Source organism: Mchenga conophoros, linkage group LG16, assembly GCF_057382185.1.
Source record: "Mchenga conophoros isolate Kocher_MC1m ecotype Shallow Benthic linkage group LG16, M_conophoros_male_GT1.1, whole genome shotgun sequence".
NCBI classification, from domain to species: domain Eukaryota; kingdom Metazoa; phylum Chordata; class Actinopteri; order Cichliformes; family Cichlidae; genus Mchenga; species Mchenga conophoros.
In genome coordinates, this window is record NC_140541.1 from 334,167 (window position 1) to 356,007 (window position 21,841).

At 41.7% G+C, this 21,841-nt stretch overlaps 2 protein-coding genes and 2 pseudogenes across 2 annotated transcripts; 1 reads left to right on the forward strand and 3 right to left on the reverse strand.

The window, feature by feature from the left end:
• Nucleotides 1-8,026: 8,026 nt before the first annotated feature.
• Nucleotides 8,027-8,863, reverse strand: LOC146556030 (protein CFDP2-like; annotated as a pseudogene).
• Nucleotides 8,864-8,900: 37 nt separating this feature from the next.
• Nucleotides 8,901-12,558, forward strand: LOC146556031 (uncharacterized; annotated as a pseudogene).
• Nucleotides 12,559-15,642: 3,084 nt separating this feature from the next.
• LOC146556032 (uncharacterized) lies at nucleotides 15,643-19,494 on the reverse strand. The gene is made up of 5 exons (XM_085249912.1): nucleotides 19,278-19,494; nucleotides 18,864-18,951; nucleotides 18,284-18,785; nucleotides 15,976-16,135; nucleotides 15,643-15,782 (listed from the first exon to the last, which is right to left on the reverse strand). Exons 1-5 carry the CDS (start codon nucleotides 19,492-19,494, stop codon nucleotides 15,643-15,645), a joined length of 1,107 nt encoding a protein of 368 aa, XP_085106038.1.
• An 18-nt stretch (nucleotides 19,495-19,512) lies between these two features.
• LOC146556033 (uncharacterized) lies at nucleotides 19,513-21,306 on the reverse strand. The gene has a single exon (XM_085249572.1). It carries the CDS (start codon nucleotides 21,304-21,306, stop codon nucleotides 19,513-19,515), a length of 1,794 nt encoding a protein of 597 aa, XP_085105698.1.
• Between the last annotated feature and the right edge of the window lie 535 nt (nucleotides 21,307-21,841).

Here is a 21,841-nt window from a genome sequence, read left to right on the forward strand (position 1 = left end):
TTTTCTTGAATGATGCAGACTTCTTCCTGTACCACTGCTTGAAGAAGGTGTCTTCCAGAAACTGGCAGTAGGAACCCGAAAAGGCCCCACAAGCTCATCTTTGATGATACCAGCCCAAACCAGTACTCCACCTCCACCTTGCTGGCGTCTGAATGGGACTGGAGCTCTCTGGCCTTTACCAATCCAGCCACGGGCCCATCCATCTGGCCCATCAAGACTCACTCTCATGTCATCAGTCCATAAAACCTTAGAAAAACCAGTCTTGAGATATTTCTTGGCCCAGTCTTGACGTTTCAGCTTGTGTGTCTTGTTCAGTGGTGGTCGTCTTTCAGCCTTTCTTACCTTGGCCATGTCTCTGAGTATTGCACACACACCTTGTGCTTTTGGGCACTCCAGTGATGTTGCAGCTCTGAAATATGGCCAAACTGGTGGCAAGTGGCATCTTGGCAGTTGCACGCTTGACTTTTCTCAGTTCATGGGCAGTTATTTTGCGCCTTGGTTTTTCCACACGCTTCTTGCGACCCTGTTGACTATTTTGAATGAAACGCTTGATTGGTCGATGATCACGCTTCAGAAGCTTTGCAATTTTGAGACTGCTGCATCCCTCTGCAAGATATCTCACTGTTTTTGACTTTTCTGAGCCTGTCAAGTGCATCTTTTGACCCATTTTGCCAAAGGAAAGGACGTTGCCTAATAATTATGCACACCTGATATAGGGTGTTGATGCCATTAGACCACACCCCTTCTCATTACAGAGATGCACATCACCTAATATGCTTAATTGGTAGTAGGCTTTCGAGCCTATACAGCTTGGAGTAAGACAACATGCATGAAGAGGATGATGTGGACAAAATACTCATTTGCCTAATAATTCTGCACTCCCTGTACTTTTTTGCCCCACTGTATATATATATATACTCCAGCTCGTCGCCGTAACAGACTTGTGTGGGCAAATGCTCACATTCGATGGCGTCTGGCACGTTGGAGAGGTGTGCGCTTCACGGATGAATCATGGTTCACATTGTTCAGGGCAGATGGCAGCTGAGAATGTCCCAGTTCTTGCATGGCCAGCATACTCACCGGACATGTCACCCATTGAGCATGTTCGGGATGTGCTTGACCGGCGTATACGACAGCGTGTACCAGTTCCCACAAATATCCAACAACCTCGCACAGCCATTGAAGTGGAGTGGACCAACATTCCACAGGCCACAATTGACAATCTGATAGACTCCATGCGATGATGTGTTGCACTGCATGAGGCAAATGGTGGTCACACCAGATACTGACCGGTTCTGGGTCCCCAGACCCCTAATAGCGCAAAAAACTGCACATTCCAGGGTGGCCTTTTGTTGTGGGCAGTCTGAGGTACACCTGTGCACTACTCATGATGTCAGATCAGCATCCTGATGTGGCACACCTGTGAGGTGGGATGGATTATCTCAATATAGCAGATGTGCCCACTACCACACATTTGGACTGATTTGTGACCACTGTTTGGGAGGTGTTGGGTTTAGATTTTATTATTGTCATTTGTATTAGGAAATATTTAACCATATATTCTTAGAGGTGTATAATCAATTGTGTAGTGATAAGTTGTGTGATCTTTAACAGGCTACAGATGCTTGGTGTGTATTCCACACTAGAATGCACACCTACATCCTGGGAGTATGGGAAGAGGTCGCATCTTGTCTTAATTGTTTTATGGTAGGATTAACGTAGCTACGTCTGTTCTAGTCTAAGTGCTTTTCTGTTTAGATGAACTGCTGGACTTCCTTACCGGGGGGGTCTAGTTTACCCTCTTCCTGACCAAGGATGTTTGCCCTCGTGCTTTCATGTTATATGACCCTTTTGATCAGAGACACACACACACACACACACACACACACACACACACAGTATTCTTTGTTCACATGTATACCTATGTAAGATGCTATATTTTAATGACCCTATGCATATTCATGTAACCACAACAAAAGGAGTGCTATGGGGAAACCTGGCTGAGAGTCTGACAGAGGTCAAGTGGTGGAACGACGCTTGGCTCCAGCCAGGTCTCCCTCATGCATGAGTAAACCAGAGAACTTTGGTGCCTTGTGTCTTGCTTTTTGCTGCGTAGCAGATTGTCCTTAACCCTTGTGTGGTGTTCATATTTTTGTTACTCAGCCAGTGTTCATGGGTCTGGTGGACCCGCTAGAGTTTTGGCTTTCCAAATTAACACTATCAAACAATTTTATGTTAAATTACTCAACAGATGTTTACTTCATCCCAATTACAAACCATATGAACAGCAAACATGGTTATTTTTTCCCTTTACCTTTGTTAGATCACATTTATGAATTAATGTGCTTCTCGTTTTTTGGGGTTTTTTTTTTATAAAATGTTATAAAAAAATTAATCGGTTATAATCAAGTGGAGTGAGTAGAAAGACACAACACATTTACACGTGAAGCAATATGTTTCACAACTAAATGGCATCAGCTGCTCATCAATGGGGACATTAGGCCCAGGGTTGTAAAACAGGGGGAAGTGGTGCACACACTTATCCCACACTGTCCTGATGGCAGCTCTCTGTCGTCAAGCTAGTCTGTCGTCTCGGTTTTCAAAACAGATAATCCTGGAAATTTTGTGGAAGTTTTCCAGAGACATTGATGCATGGAAAGGTTCTTGCCAGTTTCTGCATCCCACAGGGATTCTGTGGATTCCCCTTTGGACCTGAAAACTCCTGCAAGGATAAGAACCCCAAAGTAGGCCTTTGGGGTTCTTAGTAAATTTGGTCCATCTCCTTCCACCTCTCTCCAAAAACACACCTTCCTTCTAGATTACTACAATCCAGAATAATTTTCTGGATGGAATCTGGGATGAAAAGCTCAAATGAAGACTTGATGTCCTGCACATGAGTACCTGTCAGCCATGTTGGCCCTGGCTTATCACATAAACAGCTCTGCAGGGTGGCTCATTTCTTGGGCAAGAAGACCATTCAATTTCACCAGTTATTGACATCCATATTTCTTCACTTGCTGTCTGGTGGGCTTGTTCTGGTCCTAGAGCTGGCTGCAGATGGGGCACTCATCTTCGTTTTGTTACTAAATGGTGCTCAACCTCATCCTCTTCTTCAAAGTCACTGTCAGACTCTGAATTTTCAGAAATGTGAAATATTCTGAAACCTCTTTGTCAACATCATCATCCGAAGCCCCCCTCTCTTCCAAAATCAATTGGCTGGCCCTCGCAGCAGATAATCTTTTGCCATCTCGATCAGTTGTGATAAAGAACCACATCGGCAAAGTCTTATTTATAGTATTATGCCCCTAATTTGCAGGTGGGACAGGGTATGAGAAAATAAAATTTGGATCCCTCAAGAAAGAGGGTAAAATGTGTGAGATGTAAGCGCAGATGGTGTCGATAGTTGAATTTTCAACAATGTTGCAACTTTGTGCGGAGCAGGAGGGGAAGAAAACACTATCAGCAGCACCAGAAAGGAGGAAGACAGAGTGTGGGAACACAGGACCTACACTTTCAACACTTTTATTAGACCTGGGTCCAGTGGACCCGAACACCTTGTATGTAATGTAAATGCGTGGGGGGAGGTACAGTATGAGGTCATTGAAAATTAGTTCGGATTTATGTTCTTCACAGAAAATAAGCCAAAGCCAATGAATTTCAGGTTGAAAAAATAATTCATTGTTTAATTTTTCTTTTGAAAAAAACTGAAAACGGGTCTCACAGACCCGAACACCATACAAGGGTTAATGTTCCAGCGAATAGGTTTATGCTACAAACCTATCAGGAGGGATGGTTATATTGTGTATCTGGAATGAATTTTAGGTCTTTTTAGGGAATGGGAGCAGTAACAAAGGTGTTGCGTTTATATTTTTGTTGAGTGTATATAAGAACCAGTCCATTTACCAAAATACTGCAGAACACAACACAATTAAAGATAAATTAAAATATGAAAACAAAAAGAAGATGTATATTCTCTGTCACATGGGCCTGCATGAATAAACTTTCTGAATCCTTTATCATCCACAACTACTATACATTTCTAATGTGATGTTGTCCCTGGCTCTCTTTCTCTCTCTCTCCCTCCCGCTCGGTTCCTGTGCTACTGCGAGTGTAACTACCGCCCCTCCCCCCTCTCCCCAGCAAAAAGTACAAGCCTAGTGTGTGGAGTGAAGCGGAAAAAAGTGTGAGAGAGAGAGTGAGAGAAAGAAAAAAAGCTGGCTCGTGTAGTTCACTTCAAAGACCCGGCTCTAAGACCCGTTTTGTTCGCGACCGAAACATCACTACAGTGTGGAAATTCCAGGCTCAGGCATATATAGTTTATTGATATACTTTAATTGGAAATGTATGTCTCATATAGCCCCTTCATATATTATTCTGGTGTTTGATTATGTCAACTGAACTGAAAAGATGCAACTACAGTAAATAAGTTTCTTGGGCAAGACACTTCACCCGTTGCCTGCTGGTGGTGGTCAGAGGGCCCGGTGGCGCCAGTGTCCGGCAGCCTCGCCTCTGTCAGTGCGCCCCAGGGCGGCTGTGGCTACACTGTAGCTTGCTATCACCAGTGTGTGTGAATGTGTGTGTGAATGGGTGGATGATTGTGTATAGTGTAAAGCACTTTGGGGTACTTAGGACCAAGTAAAGCGCTATACAAATGCAGACCATCTTTTCGTTTCCTTTTTTAATGAAACTTCTTAAACAAACATTGAGTTATCATACTCAGGCCTGTTAAACACACTCTTTGAGGCTGTACTTTATTATCTGTATGATTCATTACTGTTTGCCATGATGTATTTGATTGAAATTCATTCTTTTGAAACAGGTTTATATAGCCTGGCTGTGTGGTAGCCATTGCACAGGATTGCAGTCAGAATAAATTATTTTGATTGACTAAATGTAAAGACTAATGCACTTTTTGTGGCATGATTAAGGGTTTGAGGGTTTATGTAGCCCAAATTTCATGTGGGTTAGATATGATTCTCATCTGCCAGTGTGGTTCTTACTGAAACTCTGTTTGATACTCCTGGTACAGACTGTAAATGCTCTGGTCATAGCAGTAACTTACAGTCAGTAGATTTTAGGTATGCTTGACATATCAACTGCTAATGCTTTCATCACTGAAAAGATCATGTAATTGAAATCCATTGTGATAATGGTTATGTCCTCTCAGAACTGCTAGCTTTTTGTATTTCTCAAAAACTGAATCATTATGATTCAAAACAGAAACAAAAAATAAAGTGAAGAGATAACAATGACAAATACCTGAAGAAAATGAAATGCCATGTCAGTCACACTGGATCTAATGATAACTCACCTTTGTCTTTTTTCTATTTAAACCCATGCTGTTTCGTCTGCCAAGTTTCTCTTTTAATTCAGTTTGTTCTCTGGAATCTGAAGGATTTGTCAGATAAGAATGAGGATGTTCTGTGAGGTGTGTCAGTTTCTTTACATTCCTGATTGTTCAGTCGCCCTGTGCATTCTAGAAGGGGTTTTTAAAACACATAGGTTCTTGATGTTAACCTAAACTATAAAGCCGAAATGCTGACCCCATATGATGCTTTAAACCCTTGGATTCACAGGTGATATTCCCTATTAAATATAAATTCTGACTGACCAGCTGCCAGATTAATTTACAAAGTTCATGGTTTAACATAATTTGTGCCCCACCACCTTCATAGTTTGTCTTCCAGTTACAGTCATTAATCACATTTTGTCAGGGGACCCTGACAAAATGTGCACCTTGCTGCTCTCTATATAAAACAAAAAAATCAGACTGTCACCATGTCAACATGTAAATGTACAAAAAAATTCATTTGGATTAGTACCAGGAAATCACTGAGCTCCTGGAGAGTCTGAGGTGCATCCTGGCAGCATCAGATGGAACAAAACATGTCCCAAAGTTGTTCTTGTTGGATTTAGGGGGCGCAAGCATGGGGCCCAGTCAATGTTATCAATTGTTTTATCTTCCAATGGCTACGTACTCTCGCCACATGAGGCATCCTCTACCAGAGGCCTGGGAGCTTGAGGAGCTTGTGCAGTAGCTTCTTCTTCCTAGCGGTTTCTATCCCGCGACACAGGGTCCGCTATCTTGCATGCCTTCCTCCACTTCTTCCTATCAAGGGTGTCTTCTGGTGTAACATTCACAGCCTTCATATCATCCTTGATTCGGTCCATCCAGCACTTTTTTGGTCTTCCTTGTGGCCTGTTTCCATCCAGATCTAATTGGGCTGTCTTTGCGACGGAATTTTTATTGCTACGAACAACATGGGCGTACCATCGGAGCCTTGCCTCTCACATCTTGTCTGTGATCGGTGTCACTCCCCATTGTTTCCTGACATCTTCGTTCCTCGCTCGGTCAAGTCGTGTGAGACCCAGAGGCCACCTCAGCATCTTCATCTCCATGGTCTGAAGAGCTTGTTCGTGTTTGGTCGTCGCTGGCCAGCACTCTGACCCATAGAGTGCCACTGGGCACACAATCAACTTATAGACTTTTGTCTTAAGATAGATTGGCATTCTCTTGTCACATAAGACTCCACTCACCTGATGCCACTTCCTCCACGCTGTGTTGACACGGAGTCTGGCGTCTGGTAGAGTTTCGCAGTCCGAGGTGACAAGGGACCCGATGTACTTTAATTGGGCAACTTTAGTCAGCGGCTCGCTGTCGATAGTGATGGTACTGTTGGTCTGGGGGCCGCATTCAAGGTACTCAGTCTTCTTGATGTTCAGGCATCGGAGAGCCGGTCTTTCCATGCTTGTGTTTGGGTCTGCAGGGCTAGGCAGTTTTCTGTTTCTGATAGGCACACATCATCTGCATACAGGAGGCTCCATGGATGTGGTGATTGCAGATCAGCCGTCGCGGTCCATACAGAGAGTGAACAGCAGGGGCGAGAGGGCCGAGCCCTGGTGGACGCCAATTGTAATCGGGAAGGCTGGTGATGTTCCCGCTGAACATCGGACCTCGCTTGTGACATTACGGTAGAGCAGCTGAGTACATTTCACATAAGCTTCCGGGGCACCATGAGTTCGTAATGATCGCCAAATCAGCTTGTGGGGGACCCTATCGAATGCCTTTTCCAGATCCAGGAAGACCATGTGCACCGTCTTGTTCTTTTCCCTGTGCTTTTCCATCAGCAAACCGGCATCGATAGATCCACAACCCTTAACAAAACCGCATTGATTGTGACCAGTTGACGGATCCGATTTTCCAGGAAACGTTCGAAGATCTTCATTGGATGGCAAAGTAGACAAATTGGTCGACAGTTGGTGCACTCTGTGACGTCTCCCTTGCCCTTCCAGATGGGCACTGTGATGCTCAGTTTCCAAGCTCGGGGGGGGGGGGGGCTTTGTCTTCGACCGTGATATGGTTGAAGAGTGCCGCAAGGTATGTTGTACCGCGGTAGCCCACCATCTTCCAGATTTCAGCTGGGATGTCGTCCGGTCCTGTGGCTTTTCCGTTTTTCATTTTCTTCAACGCGTTTTGGACTTTGGCAGTGGTGATTGGTGTGACAGGCCCCGCGACTGGGACAGTCGGATAGGCGGATATGTAAATTCTTCATTGCTGATTCCAGCGAAGTAATTTGACCAGGGTTGAAGGATGTCTCGGGGGTTTCGCAGAACCTGCCCGTCGGTCCCCCACAAGCTGATTTGGCGATCAAACAATGGTTTGTATCAAAGTACTGCTTCGCGCGGTGGCAGGCTTTGGCAAGTTGGTAGATGTTATTGGCCCCCTCTGGGGTTTGGAACTGGTCATAAAGATCTTGGTAGTGTTGTCTTTTCGCGGAGGCCACTGCCCTCTTTGCTGCCGATTTCAGCGAGCGGTATCGGGTGAAATCTTCATGCGCTCGCGATCACCTTATAGGCCAGCTTCTTCGCTTTTATTGCTTTTTGTACCTCCTCATTCCACAACCAGACTTGTTTCTGAATGTATTTTCTGCCCATTTTTTTTTTTGAACCAACGGTGCTGGTGAACCAATGTTGTGGATGCACACCCCCGCTTCAGTCCCCATATTCTCAGCAGGTTGGTCAGTGTTTACTGCAAGTGAGATGAGCAGTTTCTCCTTGTGCTCCTTCGCCACCCATTTGAATTGTTTTGGTCCTGTCCGGCATCTGGGCAGCTTCGGCTTGACAGTCTTCGTATCCATGACAAGTAGACAGTGCTGGGGGCCACAGATTCATATGGAATTACTTTTGTGTCCGTGACCTGTTTGAGGTCTCGCCGCCGAACCATCCAATAGTTGCTCTGAGTTGCATGTCCGCCACTGGTGTAGGTGGCTAGGTGCGATGGCTGCTTCTTAAAGAATGTGTTGGTAACGGCCAGATCAAAATCGAGGATACATATTCCGTCGACGTTCCTCACGCCGAGGCCTTGTCCCCCATGGCACTGTGGGTAGCCGCCCGTTCGATCCCACGTGGCCGTTCAGATCGCCTCCGATTAGAATGTGTTCATCCGGAGCAATGGTCCGTATGATCCTGTCCAAAATTCATTTTTCGTTTCATCGCTGCATCCAGTCTGTGGTGCATAGCAGGTCACAACATTAACGTCAGCTGTTCCTAGTTCGATTCTGATAGACATTAATCAATCAGATGTTCGCTCAATCTTATACGGGGATTGGAGCAGGTGTTTCCTGAGTGCGATGGCCACTCCATTCTTAGTGGCTCTCTCTCCGCAGTAGAAGAGCTTATATCCCTGTCCAATCTCCGCCTCTTTGCTTCCGGTCCATTTGCATTCTTGAACACAGGCTACGTCGATGTTCCGCTTCTTGAATACCCGGGCCAGCTCTCGGCTGCGTCCAGTCAGAATTCCAATGTTGATTGTTCCAAATCGTAGATGAGCTTGCTTCTTTTGGTAGAAGTTTCTGGCTGGCATGTCTATAAGATGCGACAAACTTTATACTTTAACCAACATGTCACACCGCCTGTCGTCAAAGACCATCACCGTTAGCCAAGTTCCAGAGGATCTTGTTTCACTTAAAAAACAAATGCTAATGGTGACGGTACTGTGCAAGTATCTAGTGGGTACTAGCTAAACTCACACTCTTGCTGTTTAGTGTTAGTTGAGAACGTATTAGCTGTTGTTAGGTTAAGGAAAAACTGTATGTATATCTGTTGTATTGAAAGGTTTTCATGTGTTATTTTTATTTACCACTGCTGTTAATTAAAATTGAAGAGACTATATTCATTCTGCTGTTTTAAAAGAGCAGCGTGGACTAGATCTATGGACTTTGTTAATCTTGGTTTCATGATTGATGATAGCTACTTTGCCATGTAATGAAAACCCTTTTGAATTTGATTAGTTGTAAAACATTAGAAATAGAATTTGAATTTGAAGCAGACTTAGTTCATGCTTTATACCTTAAACAAAAGTGTTGTTAGTTAGTGTGAACAATGTTCATTTGAATTAATTCTGACCTAACTTTTAGGTCAGGTGTTTTTGATTTGGAGAAAGGAGTAAAGACTCCACAGAGAACTTTGGATTACAGACTTTGTGGAAATCCATAGAAGAGGAATGATCTTCCATCGCAATGGACACACAGACGCACGCAGTTTCGATCAAAACAACTCCTTCTGGTGTAAGTAATGTGTGTGTGTGTTACTTAGTTCCGCTTTTTCTGTCTGGTTTCCTGTATTTTATTAATATACCTCTGCTGCTCTGCACTAAACTTCCTGTTCTTCAGTCTGGCTGAGCACTTGGTTTGTGAGTCACAGCTGGCCTTGTTTTACAGGACTTTCTTATTAAAATACTAGGGGTGCAACGATATTCGTATCGATATTGAACTGTTCAATACAGTGCTTTCGGTTCGGTACGGATATGTATCGAACAATACAAAATTTGTAATTTATTTTATCAACTTTCCTTCTGACGATGCTGTCTGTGTTGAGCGCTCAGTGAATCTGCGTTCGACTACTCCGCCTAGGCTGCACTGTCGAGCACAGATCCACTGAGCGCTCAACACAGACAGCATCGTCAGAAGGAAGACCGCAGGGCAAGCTAGCGAAACAGAAGTTAAGCTCTCCGTGCAACATGGCAAATTGAACCTCCCCCACCCTCATTCAGATCTGGCGTTTGGAATTATTTTGGTTTTCATGTGACGTGTGACCCTGAAGGTAAGCGAGTCATGGACTAAAGTAAAACAGTATGTTGGATGTGCCATGCAATGCTCAATTACATGGGTGGGAACTAGTGTGTTAGCGCAGTTAGCTTGTTAACGTGTTGGCCGTCTAGCCCCATGCACGGGGCGATCGGCGGTAGCTCGTTAACGGAGATTTGCCGTGTTGTGGCGTTGTCATTTCAACGGTCATTTCACTCCGGCCACTTCGGAGGTGGGGTGCCCCCGGCCTCTCGGCCTGGGGCTCGGTCACTCAGGCACAGCTGGCTGCCGGCGGAGCTCACGGGCGCGTCACTGCAACTCCCCCTGGCTTCTGCTCCGCGGCTGCTGAGTGAGCCCTCATCTGGGACTCTCCTTAGCTCTTACTGGGACAGTGACGCGGCTGCCCCTCTGTGGGTTTTCCTTGGTCTCTTGTGTTCTGGGGGCCTCTGGATGTCTGGAGTTTTGATCTCCTCCATACCTGCTTGATACCATAGAGGACAGGGCTGTGGCTCCCCACACTCCCTAGCAGATCATTACATGGAGAAACCTTTGGAATGCAAGCATGCTAATCCACACAGGTATGCACACAGGTGTACACATGGGTATTCACAGACGCGGACGTCGCTAGCCCGACGTCCCGGGGCTAGCGATTTTTCCAGTCGGGCTACCAAAATCTATCTCTGCCCTGCCCGTCGGGCTATTGTAGGAAGGAAAAATATGTGTCAATGCTTTTGCATTCTTTCAGAAATGTAGCTGGGTAATTATGTCATTGGCATCGGTGAGCCACTGTCAATATGTGACATATTGAAATCGCGTTTGAATTTGCGCTTGTTTTTTTGCTTTTACTTTGCAATCGTGCGGACTGTGTATAGAGAGCGACAGCACTGATCTGTGAGTGATGATAATTTGTGCACCAATTCCTCTGACATCGTCTTATCAATCGTTAGCTTACTACGCAAACATGACAATCTCCCGCAGCTTAAACATGTGAGAGGTTGATCGCGCAGAGAATCACTGAGCTTATGTGAGTGCGGCAGGATATATATTTCACTACGATGACCTGGATGATTGAGAACCTTCACAGACAGATATATATTTTAGTTCTGCTGAGCCAAATAAGACAGGTCAGGGTGAAGAAGTGAAAGCCAAAGAAAAGCTTACCACAAAACGGAGAAGTTATGACAAATCAGACTATAAGGCAAAAAGAAAGTGCAGCTTTATGGTTTCATGGACAAAAGAATTTCTGTGGCTGCAATATGACGAGCTAAATAACCAGGGCTGCACATAAGTGGTCCGCAGGTGCGCATTCGCTGTCAAAATAAAAACCATGCACAAGGGTTAGGGTTAAATTTAAAAACTGTACTTTTGAGTTAAAATATATATTTATAATTTTAATAAATGACAAACTAAAAAGACATGAACATTTTTTTTGTATCGAAAAAATATCGAACCGTGACACCAAAGTATCGAACCGAACCGAACGGTGAATTTTGTGTATCGTTGCACCCCTATAAAATACATAAAACAATATACCGGTTCACATTTTAGTGATAAGGACCTTGAAGATGTCGACATCAAAATCCAGGTCTTACTGACTAATGGAACACCTGAAATGGCCCATGACGATGGGGGAGTTGTGAGAGACTGTCTTTCAGAAATCTGTAAATGTTTCCTGTGGTGCACTGATCATAGAATTCTTTCCAAAGTGCCCTTCTTAAGGCATGGTTTTGGGCAACCGGAGTGGGAGAGTGTGGGCAGAATCATTGCATTTGGATGGGTTAGAGAGAAATATTTGCCTGTGAAAATTGCACCTGCCATTCTGGAACAAGCTGCCTTTGGATATGTAAAGAATGATATTGTGGAGAATTTACTTAAGTTCATGCCTGAATCTGAGCGTACAGTGTTAGAGGCGTGGTGATCAGACTTTAGCACCATGGACCAAGAAGAACTTATAGACATACTTGATAACCACAGCTGCAGAAAGATACCAACAGCCTGCAATGCCACTGAAGTCCTATTGGAGCTTGCACACAAAACACTTGTCCAAGAGCCTACCTATGTTATTGAACAGTGGGCAAGAACACTCAGCACTGCATGGGAAAGCCTTTGTGATCTACCTTCAGTTTATGAAACCCTTCAACCAACTGTGAGAAAAGTTCTCAAGTGTCTCACTTTCCCTGAAACAATGACGGCTCACCAGAAGCTGATTCAGAAATATCTAACTACATATGTGAAGAATGCTGAGAAGGAACATTTGTGTTTGTTCCTCAGGTTTTGCACAGGTTCAGATTTACATCCGGGAAAAAACATCATCATTGGGTTTAACGAACTTAAAGGTTTCCAGAGACGACCTGTGGCACACACATGTGGGTGTGTACTGGAGCTGTTGATAAATTATGACAGCTATCCTGACTTCAGATCGGAGATGAACAGTGTGTTGGAATCAAATCTGTGGGTTATGGACATTATCTAAAAGTTTGATTCATGGACAATGGCTTAAAAGTCATTGTTGTTTTACAACAGATTATATTTGAGTTGTGAACTAAAACTAAAGTGTTCCCATGTGAATGTCACAGCAAAGGTTTCAGGTGTTTAAAACTGAGTTCCAAGAAAAAGTATTTGGTGAAATACCACTGTAATGCAATTTGAGGTACTTCTTTGTGTTTCTGTGTTTTCCTATTACAACTGAGGCAATATTTTTCTAAACACTTGTGAAATGCATTTCTGCAGAGGTCTCAAAGTGGCAGTCTGGAGACCATTTATAAGCATTCCAGTTTCCTCAGTCAGCATGTGTGCATGTGAACAATGAAAGCAGTTTTCCCATCTTTTATTCAATTTTCAAAATCAACTTTAAAAAAATGCATTAGGTTAATTTTAATTTGTCAAATTTTATTAATGTAATGTCACAAGATGACATGTATTGTAGTGGTTCACCAGAATATTAGCGATTGAGATCCCTGCAATATGTAGTATATAGTACATATAGGAATATTGCATATATCTCCTACATGTTTTATCATCGTGCACACATTTTACAGTTTACAAGTCAGGTTTTACTATATCATTGTATTTTATTACAGTTATGTTTGTACAGTTCTGTTTAGCCATCTGGGTTATGGTGACTTTTTCTAAATTGAATGGCCATAAGGCACACCTATATTCTTTTATTTTGGATTTCTGTGAAATGAGCAATTGCTTAGCTGAAGGTTGATTTTTTGTTGGCTTTTCCTGATTTTTGTAATGGAAAAAAAAACCTTGTTTATCATAGCCACCTTTTTTTAAAACTGCCCAGCCAATGGGGTAGTTATTTAAAAGATATTTTACTATATTTCTGTTTTCATGTTCGAGCCTAATGTATTTGCTTCTTAGTGGTTTTAGACCACACGTTCTTATTCTTTAAGTAATTGTAGGATATTGTTATCAGATTGTGGGGTTCTTTTGATTTGGAAGGAAAAATAAGCGCAGACAGAGTCCTCGGAGGTGTCCAAAAAAGTGATTTATTATACACACACAGATAGTACAGTGTGGGAAGCCGGTCTTCGTCTCTCTGCCCGTTACAGAAAGCTTTATAGCCATTTATGACGTCAGTACAATTCCCAGAACTCATCTTCCCAGAACAACAACCCTTTCCCAGACTTGAAACCAGATGTTTCCACTCATCGGTATCTGGGAACATAAACAATTGTGTATCCAAGTGTGCAGTTATGAGATTGTAGGTCCAGGCCAACGAAAGTTCGAGTGTCCTTATCTGACTTTAGTCCGCCTGGACCTGCAGCTATGCTGGTGCTTACGCATGATAGAATATGGTATCTAGAATTGTATTGTAGCAGATTTACTGAATGATAAATGATACATGATAATATTGATGATAACCTGATGCAGACTAATGAAGTAATAATGAAATAATGACAGTGCATGTAAATGATAACACAGTGACATTAAAATAACATTCTTTGTCCTAACAAGATCTTGCCATATTATCCTCAATCTCTTTTTATTGTCCCATTCTGTTTGTATTTTTAATAATAATTGAATTTTTGCACAACATATTGCATATTTTTGTTGAGTGTATTGTCATACTTTTTCCAAGTCTTGTGCTTGCAATTAGATTTTTATAAGAATACTTTAAGGGTTTGTGTTACTGTAAATAGAGTACAGTTGTTATTTTGTTTTAAGATAAGATGATGGCAAAGGATCTGTGTTTTATAATAAAGTGTTCAATGAGACAAATTACATCTTTCATTTTGGTAATTTCTGGGTTTTTATTATTCTGTGGCGCAATCTGAAAAAAAACATAGGTCCATAAATCTCACTCAGTTAGGTTATCCATATGCTAATAAGTATATAATTATACTGCCCATAATCAGGAAAACAGTCAGTATATATAAAAAGTCTCAGCAGTGAAAAAATGACAGTGAAAAAAAAATTACTGCTACATAACCAGATATTCAAAACATCAATAATTACTCAAATAAAAAGAAAGATGAAAAAGCATATTTACAAAAAGCTGAAATCATAATTCCAAGGTGACATGCGCTTCATATCCCCCAAATAGCAGGTCTAACAGACATTCTGTGTACATGTGTTTTAATAATAAGGCTTTTAAAACAAAAAATTGGTTTGTTAATTGAAATAAACCATCCAAAAAAAAAAAAACCCAAAAATTAAATACAATTTTTATAGCCTTTTTCACTTGGCCCTGTTTGTGAAATACATTTTCAGGCCCTCGAAACACATGTACCCAGCCAACATTTATATGTGGGGCCCATATGGTTTGGAAATGGGCTGAAAAATGGGCCCCATATAGGATTGTCCACAGGTTCCGTAATGGCCCCATGTTAAATGCCCATATAGGTGTTATATTGGTAAAATCTAGGAACTAAATGGGCCCCAACTGGGCAACATACACAAAAACCCACCCAGGCCCCATCTTTCCAGTTTTTGTGGGTACCATGTGGGCATCACATAGGCTAAAAAGTGGGTTTTAAGTGGGATTGTCCACGGGTTCCATAATGGCCCCATTTTATAAGCCCATCTTGGTGTTATATTGGTAAAATCTGGGAACTAAATGGACCCCAACTGGGCAAAGTACTCATAAACCCACCCGGGCCCCATTTTTCAAGTTCTTAGTGTGTACAACATGAGGAAAACATGAGCTAAAAAGTTGGAATCGCATTATCAGTGGGTTCTGTAGTTGCATCTTACTACCTGTTTGAATTGGCTAATTTCTGGCACTGGGTGGGTCCCATGTAGAAAAACAGCCACAAAATCAATTTAACAGACAGCCAATACGGCTTCTGTGACACAAAGACACTAAATATATTAAAGCTGACTGCAAATAGAAATCAAGAGGGGACACAAAACACATTTTGTTCACATTTATTTTGTCACACAACTGTGGGTTTAAGTAACTATTCCAAGGAGTGTGAACTTAAAAAACTCGAAATATCAAACTACATTCAAATTGCTTAGAGTTGGAACTGTAGCAAGATGGGAAAAAATAAGAAGGGAAACTCAGAATCTCGACTTGAATCAGCAGAGGTGTCTGTTATGTTTTTTACAGAGCCGTTAGTCTATTTTGTCCCCTAGCAGCCCTCAGTCCTCCTCTGTCTCTAGCTCCAGTGAACCATTTGGAGAGAGCTTTCTCTGCTTCTTGCAGGTTGACTTTTGCAGTCAAAGAATTCTTCTTCAGTGCCTCTGCAAATGAAGAAGAAAAATGGGTAAGCCAAAGTAAAGGTAACCGTAGCTTACTTCCTTTCGGAAAGATTTACAAAGAACAATGTTTATTTCACTTTCTTGCCTCAAATATATAAGATGGCACAATAACCAATCTCACTTACACTTTCAAACACTTTATTAAAAAAAAGTGTCTCAAGTGAAATTAACTTACCATACACAACATTAAAGAGGCGCAAATCTCGGAACTTTTTCTTCCCATGTCGGCCAAGCAAGTTGTACTCTACGGCAAGCTCGGGTGATATGAGGAATTTCATCATTCTCCTTGTAGCATCATCTACGCTTGTTCCCCCTATATCTGCTACCATGGCAACCTGAGGGGAACATACAAAAAGGACAGATCAGATCATAAGTGTCAAACTCTGGCCCGCGGGCCAAATTTGGCCCGCAGCCTACTTACATTTGGCCCGCGAAGCCATACCAAATTACTATTAGAGCCGGCCTACTGGTATTATACAGCTAATATATATATATATATATATATATATATATATATATATATATATATATATATATATATATATATATATATATATATATTGTTTAGTATTAAGCTTTGCTTGTTCCATATTCAGTTTTTCAGCAAAATGTGTTTGAGTCCATAAGAAAAGATTCATTCCTATATCTGAAGGAATAAATATATTTCAATAAATATTAACGTTAGCCCGCGACTTTGTTCCAGTTATGTGTATTTGAGTTTAACACCCCTGGATTAGATACTGGCATCTGGGTAGGATGCCTCCCTGGGGAGGCGTTTTGGGCACATCCAACCAGGAAGAGACCCAGAGGAACACCCAGGACATGCTAAAGGGACTATGTTTCTCTGCTGGCCTGGAAATGCCTTGGGATTCCGCTGGAGGAGCAGGGCCAAGAGACTGGAGAGACCGAAGTCTGGGCCTCTCTACTTAGTACCGGATTGGGTCACAGGGGGAGCAGCCTAAGCTTAAGATAATGGACCAGGAATGGAGGATAAATGGACGCTTTACATATTACTTAATGTTAATTGTGTGGAGATAAGAAATACTACACAGCAAAATCTCCAGTGTTAAATTAACACTGGAGAGTGTCTATATGGGTCCACATCTCTGAGTGTTAAATTAACACTGTTGAGTGTTAAATTAACACTTTTGACAGTGTTATATGTTTAAAAGTAACCTAGTCAGTTTTGAAGATTAACAATGGTTAACACTGAGCAGTGCTGATTTTCTAATACTGGAAAATAACTCAAAATGTTAGAAATATTCCAGTACCGTCATGGAAAACCACCATGGTGGAAAACCAAAACAGCAAAAGTAATAGGGAATTCATGACGATGTTTACGTGAAGCGAAATTTTCAGTGTAGTTTGGATCTTCTTTTGCTGCTGGTTCAGTCAATATTGTTTTGAGAAAGATAAAACCTGCAGCTTCAGAATCTAGCACAAAAAACACAAAGTGCCGTCGGCTGAGAAAGGCCACATCTCACTGATTCTGATCTGTCGGCGGGTCCGCGCTTTGTGTTTACATCTTTGTGCAGAATGCGTGTGCCTGCTCTCATTTACTTTCTCCAAACTAAAATAGGTTTTATTTGATAAATCTATAATCAAAACCCACCCTTATTCCTTACCCCTTTATCATTTATCCATAATGTTAAGCAGGACACCTGGGAATATTTTGTTGTTTTAGCTGTAAAAGTGTCATAAAATCAGCTGTGAGTGTGTGTGCTTTTATCCCTTTTTTCAGGATTACTTCTACTTTCCACATCTGCTAGGTTTTTTTCTCTACTGTATACTATAAGAGTGTAATCGGGGATTAATAACAGAAAAGGGCAAAAAACAAACTTGAAATTTTACTGTTTTTTTAACTGAAAAAGGGACTCATAATGTACATGAATAAAAGATTTAGAATAGGCAATTTGAATTATTAATTGTAAAACAGAACAAAAACTATTTTGTGACCTTTGGCCCTGTGGTTTGTTTTTGGGCATCTCTTTTCTTCTAAATAAGTCCAGCTGTGTTGGGCCCCTGGTAGAGCTCTGGTTGGAAGAGACAGGTTGGAAAAACCTGTCATCGGCGACGGGTTGGGGGCTAAAAGGTTAAAATAAATAGGAACTGGCCAGAATTTGCATAAACTATCATAGCAGATCAAATATAAGAAATCTATCCGTTATCAAAATCAGAATCAAATGCTTCATTAGAATAAAAAAAATGTAACTTTCTGGAAGGTAAACATGTGGTATAAAAGTAACATCTCAGAAAAAAAAAATATCATAGCAACAGAAAGACATGGTAGCAGATGTGATAGTCTCTGGCCTGCTTTGCTGCCTCAGGACCAGTAAGACTTGCTGTGTTAAATGAAACCAATTATGCTGTATACCAAAAAAAATCATGAAGGAGAATGTCTTTCAGAAAATATATCAAAGAATGTTTTCTGACTACTGTATAAAGAACAGTGGCAAGCAGAATGGGGAGGAAAAAAAACTTACTACAGCAGACATGAGACTGGAGTCCTCCAGTTTTCCATTAAGAGCCTCAACATCGTCTTGGGTTTTAAGAGGTAAAACAACCCCTTCAGGGACCTCCGTAACTGAACCGTTTTTCTGATTCAGCAAGGCATTTAACATCTTGCTATGAACCAGTTGAGTCTCCTTCACTTCCTCTAAAATGGCAAGTACTTTCGAGAACATGGCTTCACAAGTGGGGCTGGCGGCACTCTGGGCAGTGGGGCTGGCGGCACTCCAGGCAGCGGGGCTGGTGGCACTCCGGGCAGCGGGGCTGGCGGCACTCCAGGCAGCAGGGCTGGCGGCACTCCAGGCAGCGGGGCTGGCGGCACTCCGGGCAGCGGGGCTGGCGACTACACTATTGTTTTTTCCAGAGGGTCGCTGAAGGAGTTGTTCTGGAGGCGTGGGTGGAAGTTCTTCATCTGAATCAGAAGGCTCACTTGATTCAGTGTGGCTGCTCAGTTGATTGATCAGTTTAACACTTGGCCTAGAAAGGTTAAGCACAGAACATTTATGACACTGCAGGAAATAAACTTCATCTTGTTTGTATGCTAGTACCACTTACTTTCTTTTTCTTATGCCATTCTCATTGTCCGTCAAGTCTGATGAATACTCTGCTTGATGCAACTTTGCCCTGGCATTTGCATAAGTTGCTATAACATAAATTGTACAGAATACAACATGTAAGATACAATGTAAAGAAGACATAAATCTGCAAAAACAATGACAATGAAAAAATGGTTTCCAGTAGAAAAGAATAGAATAATACTTTAATTGTCCCACAAGGGGAAATTTGGTTGTAACAGCAGCCAGAAAGACACATATAGAAACAAACAGTACACAGGACACAGAACAGAAACATACAATAATACAGTAATACATTTTCAAAAGCCTCCAAGTAAAAAAAAAAAAAAGTTCATGTATAAACTTTTAAAGAAAAGGAAATACAGATGTAGTGTACAAATAAAGTCAAACTTACCTGCATTTCCCATGACACGGACATTGCAGAGTATCCAGTTGCTGGTTGGTGGTGTTCCTTCCTTTACAGCCTTTGTCACATTCACCAATGAGGCAGGAGGCCACCAGCATAATTTTCTCTCTGCATCATGGAACCACTCTGATGGAATTATGTCTACCTTCTTGCAGCCATCAGAGTCAACTTCATCCACAAACTCGACCACACTGAATGAAGACATCCTGTAAATGCCATTAAGTTACATGCTGTGTAGCTGAGGCAAAGCTACAAATGCATTACGAAAAGGTAACAAAATAATTGGTTTTGTAAATTTAGTTACAGGAGCACTAGCAAGATGACCTGACAGTTTTGACAACAAATGCACACCCAGAGATGTTGAATCAATAGGGTAGTTAAAAAACGCTGTTCCAGTCTCAAACAGTTCAAACAAAACATGTATTTCTCCGATGAACAGCACAATGTTCCGCACAACTGCAACTTTGCCTTCAAGATCAAAACAATTTGTTCCATTGGAGGTGGAGATTATTGGATTTCCATGTCTGTACATCTTGTACTGAAAAGAATGATGGACAAAAAATTCAGTCATCATAGGTCCAGATGTATGTGGCTGTGTGAGTACACCCTCTGGCATTTTGCAAGACCTGTGAGGATACAATTGCTTTTCATAAACTCGTCTGACAATTTGCTGTACAGGATCCTGTGGTCTTCTCACCATCTTTTTTAACTGTCCCAAATAATTCTCAAATGGAAAACATGAAACCAAATCCAGAGGGCCATACTTTGTAGCATCATCTGCTAGGTGCAAAAGACTGTGTGTATTGTTAACTAAGAATTTAGTCCCATAAATCTTAGCAAAGTTGGCAACAAAGCATCTCAATAAATTTTTTGCATAATAACAGTAACAGTACTCTTTACACAAAGGAGACAAAAGTATCCTCATAGCAGATGACAAAACCAGGAAGTTCTTGTACTGTGGATTGCACAGTTTCTGGAAAAGCACAACTGGTCCAGTATACAACAAAAATTGTCTTAATTCTGTAGCTTTCCATTGTCTGTACTCCATTAGGGACCGTGGCTTTCTGGAAAACGTGCATGGCAGACTTTGCCTACACTGTTTTAAGTGATCTGAAATGGCAGACAGAGTAGAAGTAGGAACCCGACACTGCAATGGTCCCTTAATCCACAGGGCAAGTAATTTACGTACAATACCCAAGCAAATTAAATGCATATAGTCTAAGGGAAAGGCTGAAACCATGCCAATGCCTAGCTCTTGAAGAGGTGATTTGGAGTTGTGGTGATCTTCATCTAACATTTCTTCAAACTGAGAATCTGATCTGAGACTTGAATCCATATCTGGAAAAATAACTTTCCCATCAACATAAACACCATACTGTGTACAGCGCTCACAAGAACTGTAGCCACCATGACCTTTGATGCATTTTAAATAAGCTCTAGCTGGGGTGTCACAGATAAAAGCATCTGGAAGGGGTACATTGAAGTATTTTCCATTGAAAACAATACCAGTTTTTTTGACCTTTTTTACATCTTCTATAAAATCATGCATGTAGTCGTTCACCGACTCAGGTTTGCAGGGACCAGCATATATACCCATCATGAAAACATTTGCTTGTGGCAGTTCAACTATCTTACCTAAAATAGGCCACAGTTGCATATTAGAGCTCTTAAAGAGAGGCAAACCATCAACATTCACATGAATGGTTAATGTATCAGTTTTCAGTTCATGTTGATTTATCATTTTCAGTTCTGACAATACTGCACTTTCAAGACCAAAATGGTAGTAACTTCCCCTGCCAATCTGTTTCACTTCACAGTCTTTTAATGTACTGAGCAAAGTTCTGGGATCCTTTGGCAAATCTAGACCAAGCTCCAAAAGTATGGTTAAGAGCTCTGACAACACAGAATGAGACACATTTCGGTTTGCTGCCCATTCAGCAAGTTTCCTCTTAGCATCAGAGTCTGACTCCACATCAGGAAAGTCACAGTTTTGTTCTTCATCCGCTTCACTATCCATGTAAAAGTCATTACTATTAAAATCCAGAGGTAAATCTTCATCCAAGCTGTTACTCGAATATTCCTCTACATTGTCCTCTGCCTTGTTGATAGTCTCATCTTTATTTTCTATATCTTCAATATTTTCCACTGCTTCATCCACAATCGAATGTTTGTTCGCCACATCTTCAGTGTATTGCAAAGCCTGGTCCACGGCCTTCTCTGCAAGTTCCACAGCATCTAAGGCAAGGCTATGTAAATGCTGCTGAACTCGAACTTTAATTCTCCTTCTCCTTGTCCGTGATTTGGCAAGAAAAATACTAAATAATCACTAAAATACACAGAAGATTGTGTGCAGAATAGAAGCGTGAGCCATTTTCACACATACGGCAATTCAAAAAATTGCAGAAGATATTCTGAAGAGGAATACAGTAGCTTGCAAAAGTATTCACCCCCCTTGAACTTTTCCACATTTTGTCACATTGCAGACACAAGCAGGAATCATTTTTATTGGAATTCCATGTGAAAGACCAACGCAAAGTGGTGTACACGTGAAA

Bases quoted from the DNA above. Each gene is read 5' to 3' on its own strand.
- LOC146556032 (XM_085249912.1), bottom strand. From the start codon at position 19,494: ATGTCTTCATTCAGTGTGGTCGAGTTTGTGGATGAAGTTGACTCTGAT. The intron at 18,952-19,277 runs GTAAGTTTGACT...TTTATGTTATAG, and splicing joins CCGTGTCATGGGAAATGCAG to CAACTTATGCAAATGCCAGG. The intron at 15,783-15,975 runs GTAAGTTAATTT...CTTCATTTGCAG, and splicing joins CCTCTTTAATGTTGTGTATG to AGGCACTGAAGAAGAATTCT.
- LOC146556033 (XM_085249572.1), bottom strand. From the start codon at position 21,306: ATGGATAGTGAAGCGGATGAAGAACAAAACTGTGACTTTCCTGATGTG.